Below are 15,099 nucleotides of genomic sequence, written 5' to 3'. Positions count from 1 at the left end.
TGCACATTGTCTGTCTTTTAGAAACTACTGTTTTTGATCAGAGACTGGTGTTACCCATACGAGCATAAGTATGGACTTGAGGGAGGGAATCGCTTTTTGGAGAGGAGACTACAGGTTTGATAATGCATCGAATGGATTAAACACAGTATCACCATGTCAAGCTGAGTTTAAATCCTGTTTAATTTCTGCTCTGTAGGTGAAGCAGTATCAACACGAGGAGTTGCAGAATGTTAGGAAGCACATCCACGCTTGTTTCTCTAGTATAGGTTGCTTTCTTCTGCCACATCCAGGTCTGAAGGTGGCCATCAGCCCTCACTTTGATGGCAGACTGAGAGGTCGGTAAACATTTTATTTCAAACACAGGCACATACATAAGACATCTGAACTGCAGGCTCATCTTGAAGTGTCTCTGCAGACATTGATGATGAGTTTAAAAAGGAGCTGCAAATTCTAGTGCCCTTACTGCTGGCACCAGAAAACCTGGTAGAGAAGGAGATAAATGGAGCCAAAGTTACATGTAGAGACCTGCTGGAGTACTTCAAGGTCAGAATTTATTACTTTAATGTCAATTTGATTTGTGTTTAAGAGTTGAAGAGGCTCTGTTCCTGTAGAGTTTTTGAGACAACTGATTTTTATTGTATGGAATTGTTTACTAAAGCAAATAAACATATTCAATTCCATATACTTATAGAAGAGTTCAATAACCTGTAGTATAATCACTGTAATGTACATCCTTAAGAGGTTTACTGATTTTATATAATGAGAGAAATTCAAATTTACAGCCTTAATGGATCAAAAATATTTACGACTCATCTTGTATACCTTAGCGTATAGAAATGTGTCCAAAACAATTATCTTTAGAATGAGAATGTTACTTGCTTGGTTGTGAAGGAGGAAGCGGGCGGCCAGGTAAACAGTCGACTTGAGACATTTATTGTTAGCACTTTTCATTCTAACACACAAAGGTCTGCTTTTCAGCAGGAACTCACACAAACACGGCTGCGTTCATCCCTCTCTCCCCCTCCGGCGGTCAGGGCTGCCCTTATATCCCTCTCCAGCTCTCACTGCAACACAAAAGAGCTGTTAGAGATAATTTCCCACAGGTGTCAATTAGGGATGGGCATTTTGTCTACTCAAGTACTAAGACTAATTACATGAGTACTCATCGAGTACTCAAGGGGCAATTACATTTTATACAGTTTATAACTGTATGTAGTGATACTAATCAAGTCTCCTTGCCATCCTGATTGGAATAAGTCAACCCGGAAGTCTCTATGTTTTTCTGATGCAGAGATATGTGATTTGTTACTCGGTTGCTAGGGTAACCCCATCTGGTTGCTAGGCAGTTACCATAGTGATACTAATCAAGTGTCCTTGCCATCCTGATTGAATTAAGTCAACCCGGAAGTCTCTACGTTTTTCTGATGCAGAGATATGTGATTTGTTACTCGGTTGCTAGGGTAACCCCATCTGGTTGCTAGGCAGTTACCATAGTGATACTAATCAAGTGTCCTTGCCATCCTGATTGAAGTAAATCAACCCGGAAGTCTGTACTCTTTTCTGGTTCCGAGATATGTGATTTGTTTCTCGGTTGCTAGGGTAACCCCATCTGGTTGCTAGGCAGTTACCATAGTGATACTAATCAAGTCTCCTTGCCATCCTGATTGAAATAAGTCAACCCGAAGTCTCTACGTTTTTGTGATGCAGAGATATGTGATTTGTTACTCGGTTGCTAGGGTAACCCCATCTGGTTGCTAGGCAGTTACCATAGTGATACTAATCAAGTCTCCTTGCCATCCTGATTGAAATAAATCAACCCGGAAGTCTGTACTCTTTTCTGGTTCCGAGATATGTGATTTTTTTCTCGGTTGCTAGGGTAACCCCATCTGGTTGCTAGGCAGTTACCATAGTGATACTAATCAAGTGTCCTTGCCATCCTGATTGAAATAAATCAACCCAGAAGTCTCTCTGATTTTCTGGTGCAGAGATATAGTTACTGCTAAACGGTTGCTAGGGTACTATGTTTAGTTGCTAGGGAGTGGCTTGGCAGCTGCCAATCATGAATCTCCAAAGGCTGCTTGTCAGTATGAATGATATAAACCAACTCCCATGCCTCTGTGACATTCAGAATGGAAGATATCCCTCTATGGATTTTGGTTGTTAAGGTGCTCGACAATGGTTGCTAGGGAGGGGCTAGGAAGTGTTGATTTGATGCATGATTGGTAATAAAATGTCTGACAAACGTCTATGGCTGCTGCATTGCGTCTTCTACCAGTGTATCGTCTATTCATTATTATAGGCTGTTATAAAATAGTATGTTACAAAATGTACAAAAGATTCCAAAAATAATGCATCGTGTGTGTGTGTGTGTGTGTGTGTGTGTGTGTGTGTGTGTGTGTGTGTGTCATTAAATGTTCTTGTGAGGAAAGCAGCGATGCTCTGTATTGTTGTTGCTGTGATTCATGAAGCGTTCCATTCAACTTGGAGTATCTGAATTTCCATTTTTCAACTGAGGAAAGTGCAATGGAGTGACACTTTATATCATATATCTAACTTGGAAACTCAAGCGGAAATCTTCATTAATTTCATCAAGGTGCAGGTGTGTTACGTCACGCAAGGCAGGGAGGTTTAGTCCGTGACAATCATTCACATTTATTAAATAATATCCATTAACGAGTCAAAGTTCTTACATTTAAATGATAATAAAGCATGTTTAGCAAACGTTTTACAGACAGGTGTTCAAAACATGGTCAGTTACATTCTCTTTGTTTTGATTATTGTAACTATAGCATTGCATAGTCGTATCGGTTTGTTTGCCATGAGAAGTCTCTCATAATCTATGTACCCCTCAAAACCACAATGTAATCAATCTCAAAATTAAAAAAAGCTCCCTCTTTGCCACGTTTGTGTTTTGTTGTCAGGTAATGGTCACTGGATTTCAAATTAAGTGAAAAGTCACATCATACGTGATCATCGTTTTCATGATCGATCATTGCTGCCATGTCCGAGTACCTGAGTCCTTGAGTACTCGTGCCCATCCCTAGTGTCAATCCTTACCGTTCTCCCTCTTCCGGACTCGCACTCCATTGACGTCACTCCACCACGCCCCAATCTCCACCGTTACCTCCTGCTAATACCGACTAATAATAGCAATTTATTCTATAATGTCAATTTTCTGCTTTTGCTTTTTTTTTCTCTATTTGTAGGCATACATCAAAATCTATCAAGGTGAGGAGCTTCCACATCCTAAATCCATGCTACAGGTATGCTGCACTCCACACATGCAGCGTCGCCTATATAAATGATCTCAAATGCTCACATTTTGCCTCTGTTACCCAGGCAACTGCTGAAGCAAATAACCTGACAGCTGTTGCTGGAGCAAAAGATACCTATAACAGAACCATGGAGCAGGTAGAGATACTTTGAGCCTCTTCTGTTTAATGTATGCATACAGACAAATGGGAGATAATTTGAAGGAATGCATCCCATAAAAGGATAGGATACCATGGTCACTTGTAAATGGAACATGGATGGAGAGGGATCTCGATATTCTTTAAAGTACCGGTATAGCAGGAGCATGATGTGAGTTAAGCTAGCCTACATAACTGAAAATAACTTGAGGCCATTGCGTTAAAATAGTATGCTGAAATTTGGCCTAGATCAGTGTTTCCCAACCTTTTTTCTGCCACGGCACACTTTTTATGACCAAAAAAATTATACGACACACCACTATCTCACATAGGCTAACCATCGTCAATATTTTTCCTTTTCAAGAACTTGTCCATGTTTTCTGTCCATCTTAGTTGCATGTTTACTTGTAATGTTTGAAATTCGGCTATGCAAAAAAATAAAAAAATAAAAGTGCTTGCGTTAGACTTTCTCATCTTCCGTCATTTTGATGGACAGGGTTATAAAAATTCTGTCATAAACTATTATTACCCGTCATTTAAATTTTCATATTTTTATGATAAGACATTTAATAGCTTTTATTTTCATTCACATTTTCATTTTTAATCATGCACTTACAGGACGAGCATACAGCAGATTATGCATTTATTTATTTATGAAGAGCACCGATGAACAACAGAGACACGACACGAAGCAGATGAATGTTTTTTCCCTGCAGTGACTAAAACACAACATATGAACAATGCAATATTACAAAAAACAAATACGATTAAAACATGAACAAAACACGTAAAAACTGAACAGAACTCAATCGACAACTCAAACCTTCCTCCTGGTCCACATCGACTTAAACTGGGTGCTCGCCTGTGCATAATCAATGACTGATGCTGAGGCAATTGTCATTCGATTTTGCGTCTTTGCCTCGGATGGACGACTTCTTGTGGCAGTTTTAATTTGGTTCTGGAGCCTGAACCCAGCGTCAAGCACCGTATTGCCCTCCACATGACAAGAGTTGCAGAAAGCGTCACAGAGGGGGTGATTTTACGAGTTTGCCATGTAAAAAAGTGTGAGGTGTGCACAATAAACATTGAAAACATGTATTTAGAAGAGAGAAAAAGATCTTGCAGTTGCTTTGATGGCAGAAAGTAATAAAAGGACTCGTTTATGTTTAGGTCGAAGCGTTTTATTGATTAATTTAATTAGTTCAATAACTGGGGTCTCTGATATTCATAAACGATTAGGTAATATTTAATTAAAATAAATTATGAGACATTCAATGTCTCCAAATTTGGACAGTTTTTAAATATTTCTTGTTGCTTAGTACTCTCAAAGACATTATTGGTGAAGCAAAAACGTATGTGTGAAAAACACTTTGGTGTAAAGTGACATCACTTCATAGACTTCAATGTATTCTGCAGCGCTGACGCTAGTCATGTGAAAGACCCTTAACGCGTATAAGTCACTTCTGCACATTAATCATTGCTCTTCACAATCACAAAAGTGACTGATTATGGTTTCAAAACACTGAATTTCTCCACAAGGTGAGGAGTTGGGATCCCTGAAATAATAATAAAAAAAAATTCATGCATTTCTTTATTTTGTGGAATTTTATAATTTTCCAAGGCACACCTGACAGTCTTTCACGGCACAGTGGTTGGGAAACACTGGCCTAGATAAGAGTGACCCTATTATAGTTAAATTAAATCTGCTATTCATGCATCTGGTGATTTAGAGAGATTATGAATCTAGTGTGTGCTTGATTTGTGTTTGATTTTATTTTATCTGTGTCTGTCACAGGTATGTGGAGGAGACAAACCATACATTGCCCCTGTTGACCTCCAGCGCTATCACGACGAGTTTAAGAAGACGTCCGTTCAAAAGTTTTCTGCGGTGAAGAAAATGGGTGGTCTCGAGTTCAGTCAGCGCTACCAGCAGCAGTTAGAGACAGAGCTGGATGAAGTGTACACCAATTTTGTGAAAAACAATGAAAGCAAGAACATATTCTATGCAGCAAGAACCCCAGCCACACTGTTTGTAGTCATGTTTGTTACCTACATGGTCTCCACGATAACAGGCATCATTGGCTTATCGGCGATCGCAGCTCTGGCCAATCTTGTGATGGGGGTGTCGCTGCTCACATTGTGTGCATGGGCGTATGCCAGATACTCAGGAGAGTATCGAGAAGTGGGTGTGGCTATAGACCTCACAGCTGAGGCACTGTGGGAACAGGTGAGTCATTCTTCTTGGATGTACTTCAGCATAGAGATATTCTAGTGTTCCAGTGTTAGTGTTTCTGCAATTTGTTCCCCAATGTTCTTTGACTTTCTTTCATCTCTTCATTTGTTCATCCCATTCTATAAACTATTCACCTCGTGTTTTGTCATAACCCACATTTAATTTCTCTTTGTGCTTTGCAGAATATTGTCCTAAAAGTGAGAAAATAGTCTCACTCACCATCCCTTAATAATCTCTTTCCCCCTTTTATAAACATTTTACAACAATCCATAGAAATACTGAAATGAATAGTTCCAATTTTTACTTGTCAACATTTTCACTGGCCACTGCACAAATATAATACTTTTTAATTGTTTTTATTAAAAAATTGTAATTTATATATTTTTCATTAAATGTGTTTACAAATTTACAACTCTAAATTCATAAACTATATAAAGATGCATTTTGTGTAATACTCTGGTTTGAAACATTACTGATTTTATCATTTCAAATTACTAGTCATTCTCACAGTTTCAACAAATCCACATCAGCCATCTATATAATATTACTTTGGTAACATTTAGAGCTGCTATAATGTTACATAAATCCAAATGTGTGATACAGTTTTATCAACTTTTATGTCAAACATTTTTGTCAAAGAAAAGTTGACGTAAGCAATTTTATAAGTCTTTTACAAAAAATGTAGTTTTAAATGTTAACATGGGGGCCTGGTTAGCTCATTGAATATTGACGCTGAATACCACCCCTGGATTTGCAAGTTCGAATTCAAGGTGTGCTGAGTGACACCAGCTAGGGCTCCTAAGCAACCAAATTTGCCCGGTTGCTAGGGAAAATGCGCCAAAATGACAGATGAGTTCCCAAAATAATCTCCTTCGTATATAAAGTTTTTGAATTGGACCGTGTGAATAAAAGTATGAAAGTATGCAACACAAAATTATCCGATACAACCACCACAACCTCAAATTTCATCAGACATTTAAAAAAAACACAAGGAAAGGTAAGTGAATCATTTCTTTATCCATAAAAATGTATATGTAAATTACTGTTAAAATGTTTGAGGGTTGTCCGTAAATTTAAATGATTTACGATTTATCTCATATTTTGTAGCGTGGCAAGTTTGAAATGACCCGACATTGCCTCTAAATGTGTGTGTGTGCCTTTTCTAAACCTTCTTAACAGTCAACAATATACCATAACCATTTGTTGGCAATATAAAAACATAACAGGCCGATTTGCAGTCCCAACACTTTATTTAAAACGTGACAATAAAAGTATTATAAAATATACAGAATGACTCATGATGAAATCCAAGTGTTCTCATTGTGATTATGACTTATGAAGACTTTAACTAAAGCCCTTGAATGCCACTTGCTGTCAGAGAGCGAATTTGCATTTTCATTCAGCCCATCTGCCATTTTTGTTAGATCAATGTGAAAATCTGACCGCATTTTTACACAGCATATTAGTACAGTGTTACATACAACATATAGTACAACATACAGTGTTATAAATATTAACCGGTTAATTCTAAAAATCTAAACAATTCAGATAAGGTATCAAGAAGTATTCGCAGTATTTTAAGTGCCCACGATAAAAGTACCGTGCATGTGCATTAATGCAATTTACTATAAATTTATATATACATATAAATATATATTGTGTGTGTGTGTGTAATATATATATATATATATATATATACAGGTGAAACTCGAAAAATTAGAATATCGTGCAAAAGTTCATTAATTTCAGTAATTCAACTTAAAAGGTGAAACTAATATATTATATAGACTCATTACAAGCAAAGTAAGATATTTCAAGCCTTTATTTGATATAATTTTGATGATTATGGCTTACAGCTTATGAAAACCCCAAATTCAGAATCTCAGAAAATTAGAATATTGTGAAAAGGTTCAGTATTGTAGGCTCAAAGTGTCACACTCTAATCAGCTAAACACCTGCAAAGGGTTCCTGAGCCTTTAAATGGTCTCTCAGTCTGGTTCAGTTGAATTCACAATCATGGGGAAGACTGCTGACCTGACAGTTGTGCAGAAAACCATCATTGACACCCTCCACAAGGAGGGAAAGCCTCAAAAGGTAATTGCAAAAGAAGTTGGATGTTCTCAAAGTGCTGTATCAAAGCACATTAATAGAAAGTTAAGTGGAAGGGAAAAGTGTGGAAGAAAAAGGTGCACAAGCAGCAGGGATGACCGTAGCCTGGAGAGGATTGTCAGGAAAAGGCCATTCAAATGTGTGGGGAGCTTCACAAGGAGTGGACTGAGGCTGGAGTTACTGCATCAAGAGCCACCACACACAGATGGGTCCTGGACATGGGCTTCAAATGTCAAACGTCTTACCTGGGCTAAAGAAAAAAAGAACTGGTCTGTTGCTCAGTGGTCCAAAGTCCTATTTTCTGATGAGAGCAAATTTTGCATCTCATTTGGAAACCAAGGTCCCAGAGTCTGGAGGAAGAATGGAGAGGCACACAATCCAAGATGCTTGAAGTCCAGTGTGAAGTTTCCACAGTCTGTGTTGGTTTGGGGAGCCATGTCATCGGCTGGTGTTGGTCCACTGTGCTTTATTAAGTCCAGAGTCAACGCAGCCGTCTACCGGGACATTTTAGAGCACTTCATGCTTCCTTCAGCAGACAAGCTTTATGGAGATGCTGACTTCATTTTCCAGCAGGACTTGGCACCTGCCCACACTGCCAAAAGTACCAAAACCTGGTTCAATGACCATGGTATTACTGTGCTTGATTGGCCAGCAAACTCGCCTGACCTGAACCCCATAGAGAATCTATGGGGCATTGCCAAGAGAAAGATGAGAGACATGAGACCAAACAATGCAGAAGAGCTGAAGGCAGCTCTTGAAGCATCTTGGTCTTCCATAACACCTCAGCAGTGCCACAGGCTGATAGCATCCATGCCACGCCGCATTGAGGCAGTAATTAATGCAAAAGGGGCCCAAACCAAGTACTGAGTACATATGCATGATTATACTTTTCAGAGGGCCGACATTTCTGTATTTAAAATCCTTTTTTTTATTGATTTCATGTAATATTCTAATTTTCTGAGATTCTGAATTTGGGGTTTTCATAAGCTGTAAGCCATAATCATCAAAATTATATCAAATAAAGGCTTGAAATATCTTACTTTGCTTGTAATGAGTCTATATAATATATTAGTTTCACCTTTTAAGTTGAATTACTGAAATTAATGAACTTTTGCACGATATTCTAATTTTTCGAGTTTCACCTGTATGTGTATATATATATATATATATATTTATATACACTCACCTAAAGGATTATTAGGAACACCTGTTCAATTTCTCATTAATGCAATTATCTAATCAACCAATCACATGGCAGTTGCTTCAATGCATTTAGGGGTGTGGCCCTGGTCAAGACAACCTCCTGAACTCCAAACTGAATGTCAGAATGGGAAAGAAAGGTGATTTAAGCAATTTTGAGTGTGGCATGGTTGTTGGTGCAAGACGGGCCGGTCTGAGTATTTCACAATCTGCTCAGTTACTGGGATTTTCACGCACAACCATTTCTAGGGTTTACAAAGAATGGTGTGAAAAGGGAAAAACATCCAGTATGCGGCAGTCCTGTGGGCGAAAATGCCTTGTTGATGCTAGAGGTCAGAGGAGAATGGGCCGACTGATTCAAGCTGATAGAAGAGCAACTTTGCCTGAAATAACCACTCGTTACAACCGAGGTATGCAGCAAAGCATTTGTGAAGCCACAACACGCACAACCTTGAGGCGGATGGGCTACAACAGCAGAAGACCCCACCGGGTACCACTCATCTCCACTACAAATAGGAAAAAGAGGCTACAATTTGCAAGAGCTCACCAAAATTGGGCAGTTGAAGACTGGAAAAATGTTGCCTGGTCTGAGGAGTCTCAATTTCTGTTGATACATTCAGATGGTAGAGTCAGAATTTGGCGTAAACAGAATGAGAACATGGATCCATCATGCCTTGTTACCACTGTGCAGGCTGGTGGTGGTGGTGTAATGGTGTGGGGGATGTTTTCTTGGCACACTTTAGGCCCCTTAGTGCCAATTGGGCATCGTTTAAATGCCACGGCCTACCTGAGCATTGTTTCTGACCATGTCAATCCCTTTATGGCCACCATGTACCCATCCTCTGATGGCTACTTCCAGCAGGATAATGCACCATGTCACAAAGCTCGAATCATTTCAAATTGGTTTCTTGAACATGACAATGAGTTCACTGTACTAAAATGGCCCCCACAGTCACCAGATCTCAACCCAATAGAGCATGTTTGGGATGTGGTGGAACGGGAGCTTCGTGCCCTGGATGTGCATCCCACAAATCTTCATCAACTGCAAGATGCTATCCTATCAATATGGGCCAACATTTCTAAAGAATGCTTTCAGCACCTTGTTAAATCAATGCCACGTAGAATTAAGGCAGTTCTGAAGGCGAAAGGGGGTCAAACACAGTATTAGTATGATGTTCCTAATAATCCTTTAGGTGAGTGTATATATATATATATATATTGTATAGCACATTACTGTTATATGATTCATATAAAAAATTGAATGTAAAGATATGTAAAGTTCATCATTCAGAGCAAATATAAATATTTCTTTCAAAAATGAACCTCTATTTATTTTAGTACTGTGGCTTGACTTGCTTGAGGTGAGTCACTGACTCGACTTGCTTGTTACTCCCACCTCTGGTAATAATAAAATAAAATATAACAAAATTTATATTAAAATGAAGCGAAATGACCCACAGATGTGTTAATGTTGGAAGTTATTTAAAACAACAACTTCTGAGGGAATCCACATATGTTGACATCTCTGAGGTTCCACGTATGTGGACATCATGTTTATCAGTGTGCTGACCTGAAAAATTAATGTATTTTTTAAAGTGGCATATCAAACGAAACTAGAGATGCTACTCTTTACACCCAAATAGGTTTCAATGGAAAAACCAGATGCAATTTTGTTGGTGCTGCATCCGTAAAAGCGATTCACGGAAATCAAAGTCATGTTGTTGTGTCGCGTCACTCGGTGCGCCAGAAGTTTAACCCTTAAATGACATTCTAGAGTGTTGTGAAAAGTATTCAGTTAGCTTTTATTCATTTAAATTATAAGTTGCTTATAGCGAAGCCAAAATACAACGTCCATGCGTGTAGACGCTGGTAAAATTGTATTTCATTTTTTTAGAAAAAGGCTACAAATGCTTTTCAAAATCAAACTTGGGCACAAAAATGTAATTTCTACAAACTTGATGTGTTTTAAACCTCTTTTTAAAAGATGTTTCATTTGTATCATCTCGAACAACCTTATTTGTCAATGACCATTATTCTCATTTGAGGTGCTTTTGAGATCTGTTTGTCTTGGTTTAATACTAAACTGCCCTTGGGGTAATATGATTTTGTTTAATTGTATTTTCCTCACTATGATTTATAATGTGATCTGTATTTGTGTTGTTGTTATTGGTGTTTGCTAAGGCAAACATCACTTAATATTGCCCACTTTTGGGGTTAGGGATTTGAACAAACCCATAAACCTATGCATTTAACCACCTGGAACACCAACAGCATAACAATGCCCTGGCATTGTGTTGACAAGTTTAGCATGGGCAAGGACCACTCGTACTTTCTTCAGAATATGTATAAATAAATGTTCTCAATGTTGATATTTTCTCCTTTGATCTTTCTAGGTGCTGAAGCCACTTACTGAGCAGTACATGGAAGAAAATGTCCGACAGACTGTTGTAAACTCTATAAGAGCCACTTTAACAGATCAGGTGAAACAAACTGCAAAGTTGAAGACCAACTGACAGTTTGCTGTGCCTTTTATGACCAGTGTTTGAACAATCAGTGGTTTAACGTTGTGTAGTTTTTATTTGGGATATTTGGTCATTTAGGCTGGAGAATCTAACCAAAGTTTGCAGCAGGGTTTACCCTGAAACATAGACTGACACGATAACAGCAAGGAACATCATTACATATGCATTTACGTTTTTGATTCAGGTTTAAGTTATCAGGTATATATGCAGGTTTGGATTTCTCTTGAGTTGAAGTATTATTTTGGCAGGCAAACATAGTATCAATTTGTACACTAGATCTTTAATCCCTTAATCTCTTAACGGTTCAATTACTGCTTTAAAAGTGCACAATCCATAGCCTTTAATTCCATATTGGGATTTGCCTTCTACCATAGTTACCACAAAAGTTTTTTTTGTAGGATTTCTTGTGCCATACTTTATACATAGCTATTTTGGAATGCTGAAGTTGTAAAGCCATCCAAAACTACCCTTTAGTGTGCCTCATTCTGTACAATTTTGGGATAGACTATATCGTAGCCTCATGCATGTAAATTAGTGTAGGGGGGGGGGGGGTCAATTTACAGTCAAATGTTTTGAAATAAGTATGAATGTGACGTTGAATTTGCCTTTATCATTTGCTGTACTTATCCAAGTTTAGAGCACCTTTCATTGTGCACAGCTTTGTGATGCATGGGAGTGCTCATGGTATTATGATTGGTCTTTTAAGGCCCTGTAATTTATTTTTTAAATGATTAAAATATTTACATTTTTTTTTGTGAGTTGTATTAAGAATACTTTATGCAAGACACAGTTTGACAGGGTTAAAACAATTATGGAAATGTGGAAATATCAGGGAATTTTTAAATTGTGAAAGTATTAAATCCTTTAAAACATTGAACATTTCTAGAGAATATATATTTTTCTATATATTATACTCTGCTCTTCAATATCAGCCAGTGCAATATCTAAAATGTTGTTGAATAATTCTTATAAATTAATCGTGACCGACTGAAACAAATGATAGTAGAAAAATAATTTTATTAACCAAAAGGTGTGGAAACCCTAGTTAGAAAGAAATAGCTTCCTAAATAGAAACGAAAGGAACAGATATCTTGTTTGTTTTTGGTCAACTAGCGGTATGCCACATTGCAGTGTTTATACTCTGTTAACCACAACATTTTTAACCAATGTTAAACTTAAGGTTGCCAGCATTGATCCTGTTACTATGGTGACAGACATTTTTAAACAATGGGGTTTGAATTGCGCTGTCCGTTCAGGTAGAATGAAATTCTTCAAGTAAGGTAAGGGCTCTTAGAAATTTCTTTCAATTTGTATTTTTCTACCTCATCTTTCAAGCACTTTGGTATAAAAGTAAGCTGTCTTTTCATTGAGAATTGGTCAAATGAACTTAATTGACTATCAGCTAATATTGCCAATGAAAACTACAAAGTCAGCACAATGTTAACAGTTTACGGCCTATATCTCTTACAGAGCAAACACTTTCAGTTTAAATGAATCCAGACTTTCAACCGACTAGAAGGTTTGTACTCTGGTACAAACTTGATTGTATTCATCAAACACAGCAGTGAATGGAGTGACCTATTTCTGATCAGCTGAATACTCATCAGCCGGAAGCCGACAACAGTGAAATGCAATCAAATGACAAAGAGGTACTTTTTTTTTAGTCAGTGGAAAAAAGGACAAGATGCTTCTTGTGCAGTGGACACCCTTGAAAAGAGGTTCTTCAAGGTGTGACCGTGTTCACTGCAAAATGGGAATGCTGATCAAGATTCTGATGAGCAGACAATGGAATCACTGCAAAAGAGTTTAGCCCGACCAGATCTGCTGAAAATAGAGGAAGCTGCAGTGAGTATCCTTGGGCCAAAATATGATTTCCAGATGGACCATAACTATAAAGCCTAGTTATAAAGGTCTAATTCAACAAGAGCTACTGAATGTATATCAAGCTCTTCCAAAGTTATTTAGAAACATTTATCAAAGGGTAGGAAAAGAAGCAGAGTTGACCAAAGTCTTTTAAAGGCAAACATCTTGAAGTTGTGAAGGAACAACTGCAACAGAAGGACTTGGAAAATCAACATCTGGTACATCTGATACATTTATTGTTGGTCAAGCAGCAAGAACTGAAAAATATGAAAGAGATATCAAAGGAAAAGGAAATGAATCTTATTGCTGAAATGTGAGGAACAGAAAAATCACCACCACGTTTGAGCATACCTGTGAAGATATGAGGAAGGAACTGTCTACAGCCAAAAGCAACAAAAATAACTATCAAACAGCTTAAAGCAGTACTGGAGAAAGACGAGCGACTCAAACATGCCAATGCAATAAAGGACCAAATAAGTGTGGAGCTCGATGAGGAAAAAGAGCTCTCAAAAAACAGTAAAGAAGTTGAAGCAGATGGCTGAAGAGGTGCACAAGAAGCACCTCATCATTAATCAGAGACTTGAGGAGTTTCAGCACTGAGAACTGAATCCGCAAGAGACCTCAGAGATCTTTTATTTAAAGCTCAGGAGAATAACAATATCTCAATCAATTGGCTTGCACCAAAGAGTTTGACAAAGAGAAGAATGTAAAGCAATCTCAGGACATAATTGAAAATGTTATGCCAAGTTGGAGAAGTGCCAAACGGAAAAAGACAAAGTGTGCCAACAAGTGGAGGCCATGAAACATGAATCGAAATCAATTCACAACAAACAGAGAGTGGAGATAATTCAACTGCAGGAGCAGCAAAATGCCTCTCTACAGCAGTCCGATTGTTTGAGAAGAGTGCGAGACCTTGATTGAGGTGGTCAGTAAACTCAAGAAAGACAAGCAAATCTTCACAGAAATGCTGGAGAACATTCACAAAGAAGAGATGATGTCAGAAATGATGAGCAGAAAAGAGGGAGAAAGACTCAAGGAGGCCAGCAGCTTGCTGGAGTGAGAGAGAGAAGGATTATCTCGGCCTCAGTGACAGAATTTCACAGAAAATGAGCCTCATGGAGCTGGCTGAACAATGGTGAGGATGTGCTTTTTTTTTTTTTTGTGCTGACGAATAGGGTTCTAATTCATCTTTTTCCCCACATTCCTGTGTCCACTCTTAATACCACTTATAATAATAAATAAAAATGAATATAAAGAGATCCTCATGATGAAGGTCAGGTAGTTGAAAGGTTTGTTAACCATGGATTATTTTCGTAAGGGAAGTTTAGGGTAGGGGTTGATGTTTGTGTAGGGCAGGCCTATTCATCTGGCAGCCTGTGGGCCAAATCCAGCCCGTTTGATATTTTCAGTGTTTTTTTTTTTTTTGAGGTTGTCTATTGTTTTGGTGGCTGTTCACACCCAACACATTCTGTGTCTGATCACACTGTTTATCAAAATTAACAGTCAGTTTCTGGTGTGGCCACCTGCTGCATTAAGTACTGCAGTGTATCTCCTCATGGACTGCACCAGATTTGCCAGTTTTTGCTGTGAGATGTTAGTCCACTCTTCCACCAAGTCACTTGCAAGTTCCTGGACATATCTGGGGAGAATGGCCCTAGCCCTCACCCTCTGATCCAACAGGTCCCAGACGTGCTCAATGGGATTGAGATCCGGGCTCTTCACTGCCCATCGCAGAACACTGACATTCCTGTCTTGCAGGAAA

At 38.3% G+C, this 15,099-nt stretch overlaps 1 protein-coding gene across 1 annotated transcript in view; it reads left to right on the top strand.

Annotated features, from left to right (window-relative positions):
- LOC127660684 (atlastin-2-like) overlaps window positions 1-12,322 on the top strand; it is a 32,849-nt gene extending 20,527 nt beyond the window's left edge. Inside the window, exons 7-13 of the mRNA XM_052151049.1 lie at window positions 22-114; window positions 197-335; window positions 416-543; window positions 3,207-3,263; window positions 3,340-3,411; window positions 5,206-5,637; window positions 11,346-12,322. Coding sequence (XP_052007009.1) covers window positions 22-114; window positions 197-335; window positions 416-543; window positions 3,207-3,263; window positions 3,340-3,411; window positions 5,206-5,637; window positions 11,346-11,465 — 1,041 coding nt within the window. The 3' untranslated portion in view covers window positions 11,466-12,322. The remainder of the gene's footprint in view (window positions 1-21; window positions 115-196; window positions 336-415; window positions 544-3,206; window positions 3,264-3,339; window positions 3,412-5,205; window positions 5,638-11,345) is intronic.
- The last annotated feature ends 2,777 nt before the right edge of the window (window positions 12,323-15,099 follow it).

This window comes from Xyrauchen texanus, chromosome 20 (assembly GCF_025860055.1).
Source record: "Xyrauchen texanus isolate HMW12.3.18 chromosome 20, RBS_HiC_50CHRs, whole genome shotgun sequence".
NCBI lineage: Eukaryota > Metazoa > Chordata > Actinopteri > Cypriniformes > Catostomidae > Xyrauchen > Xyrauchen texanus.
Note: the sequence above shows the minus strand (reverse complement) of the source record. Positions and strands in the feature narration are given on the sequence as shown.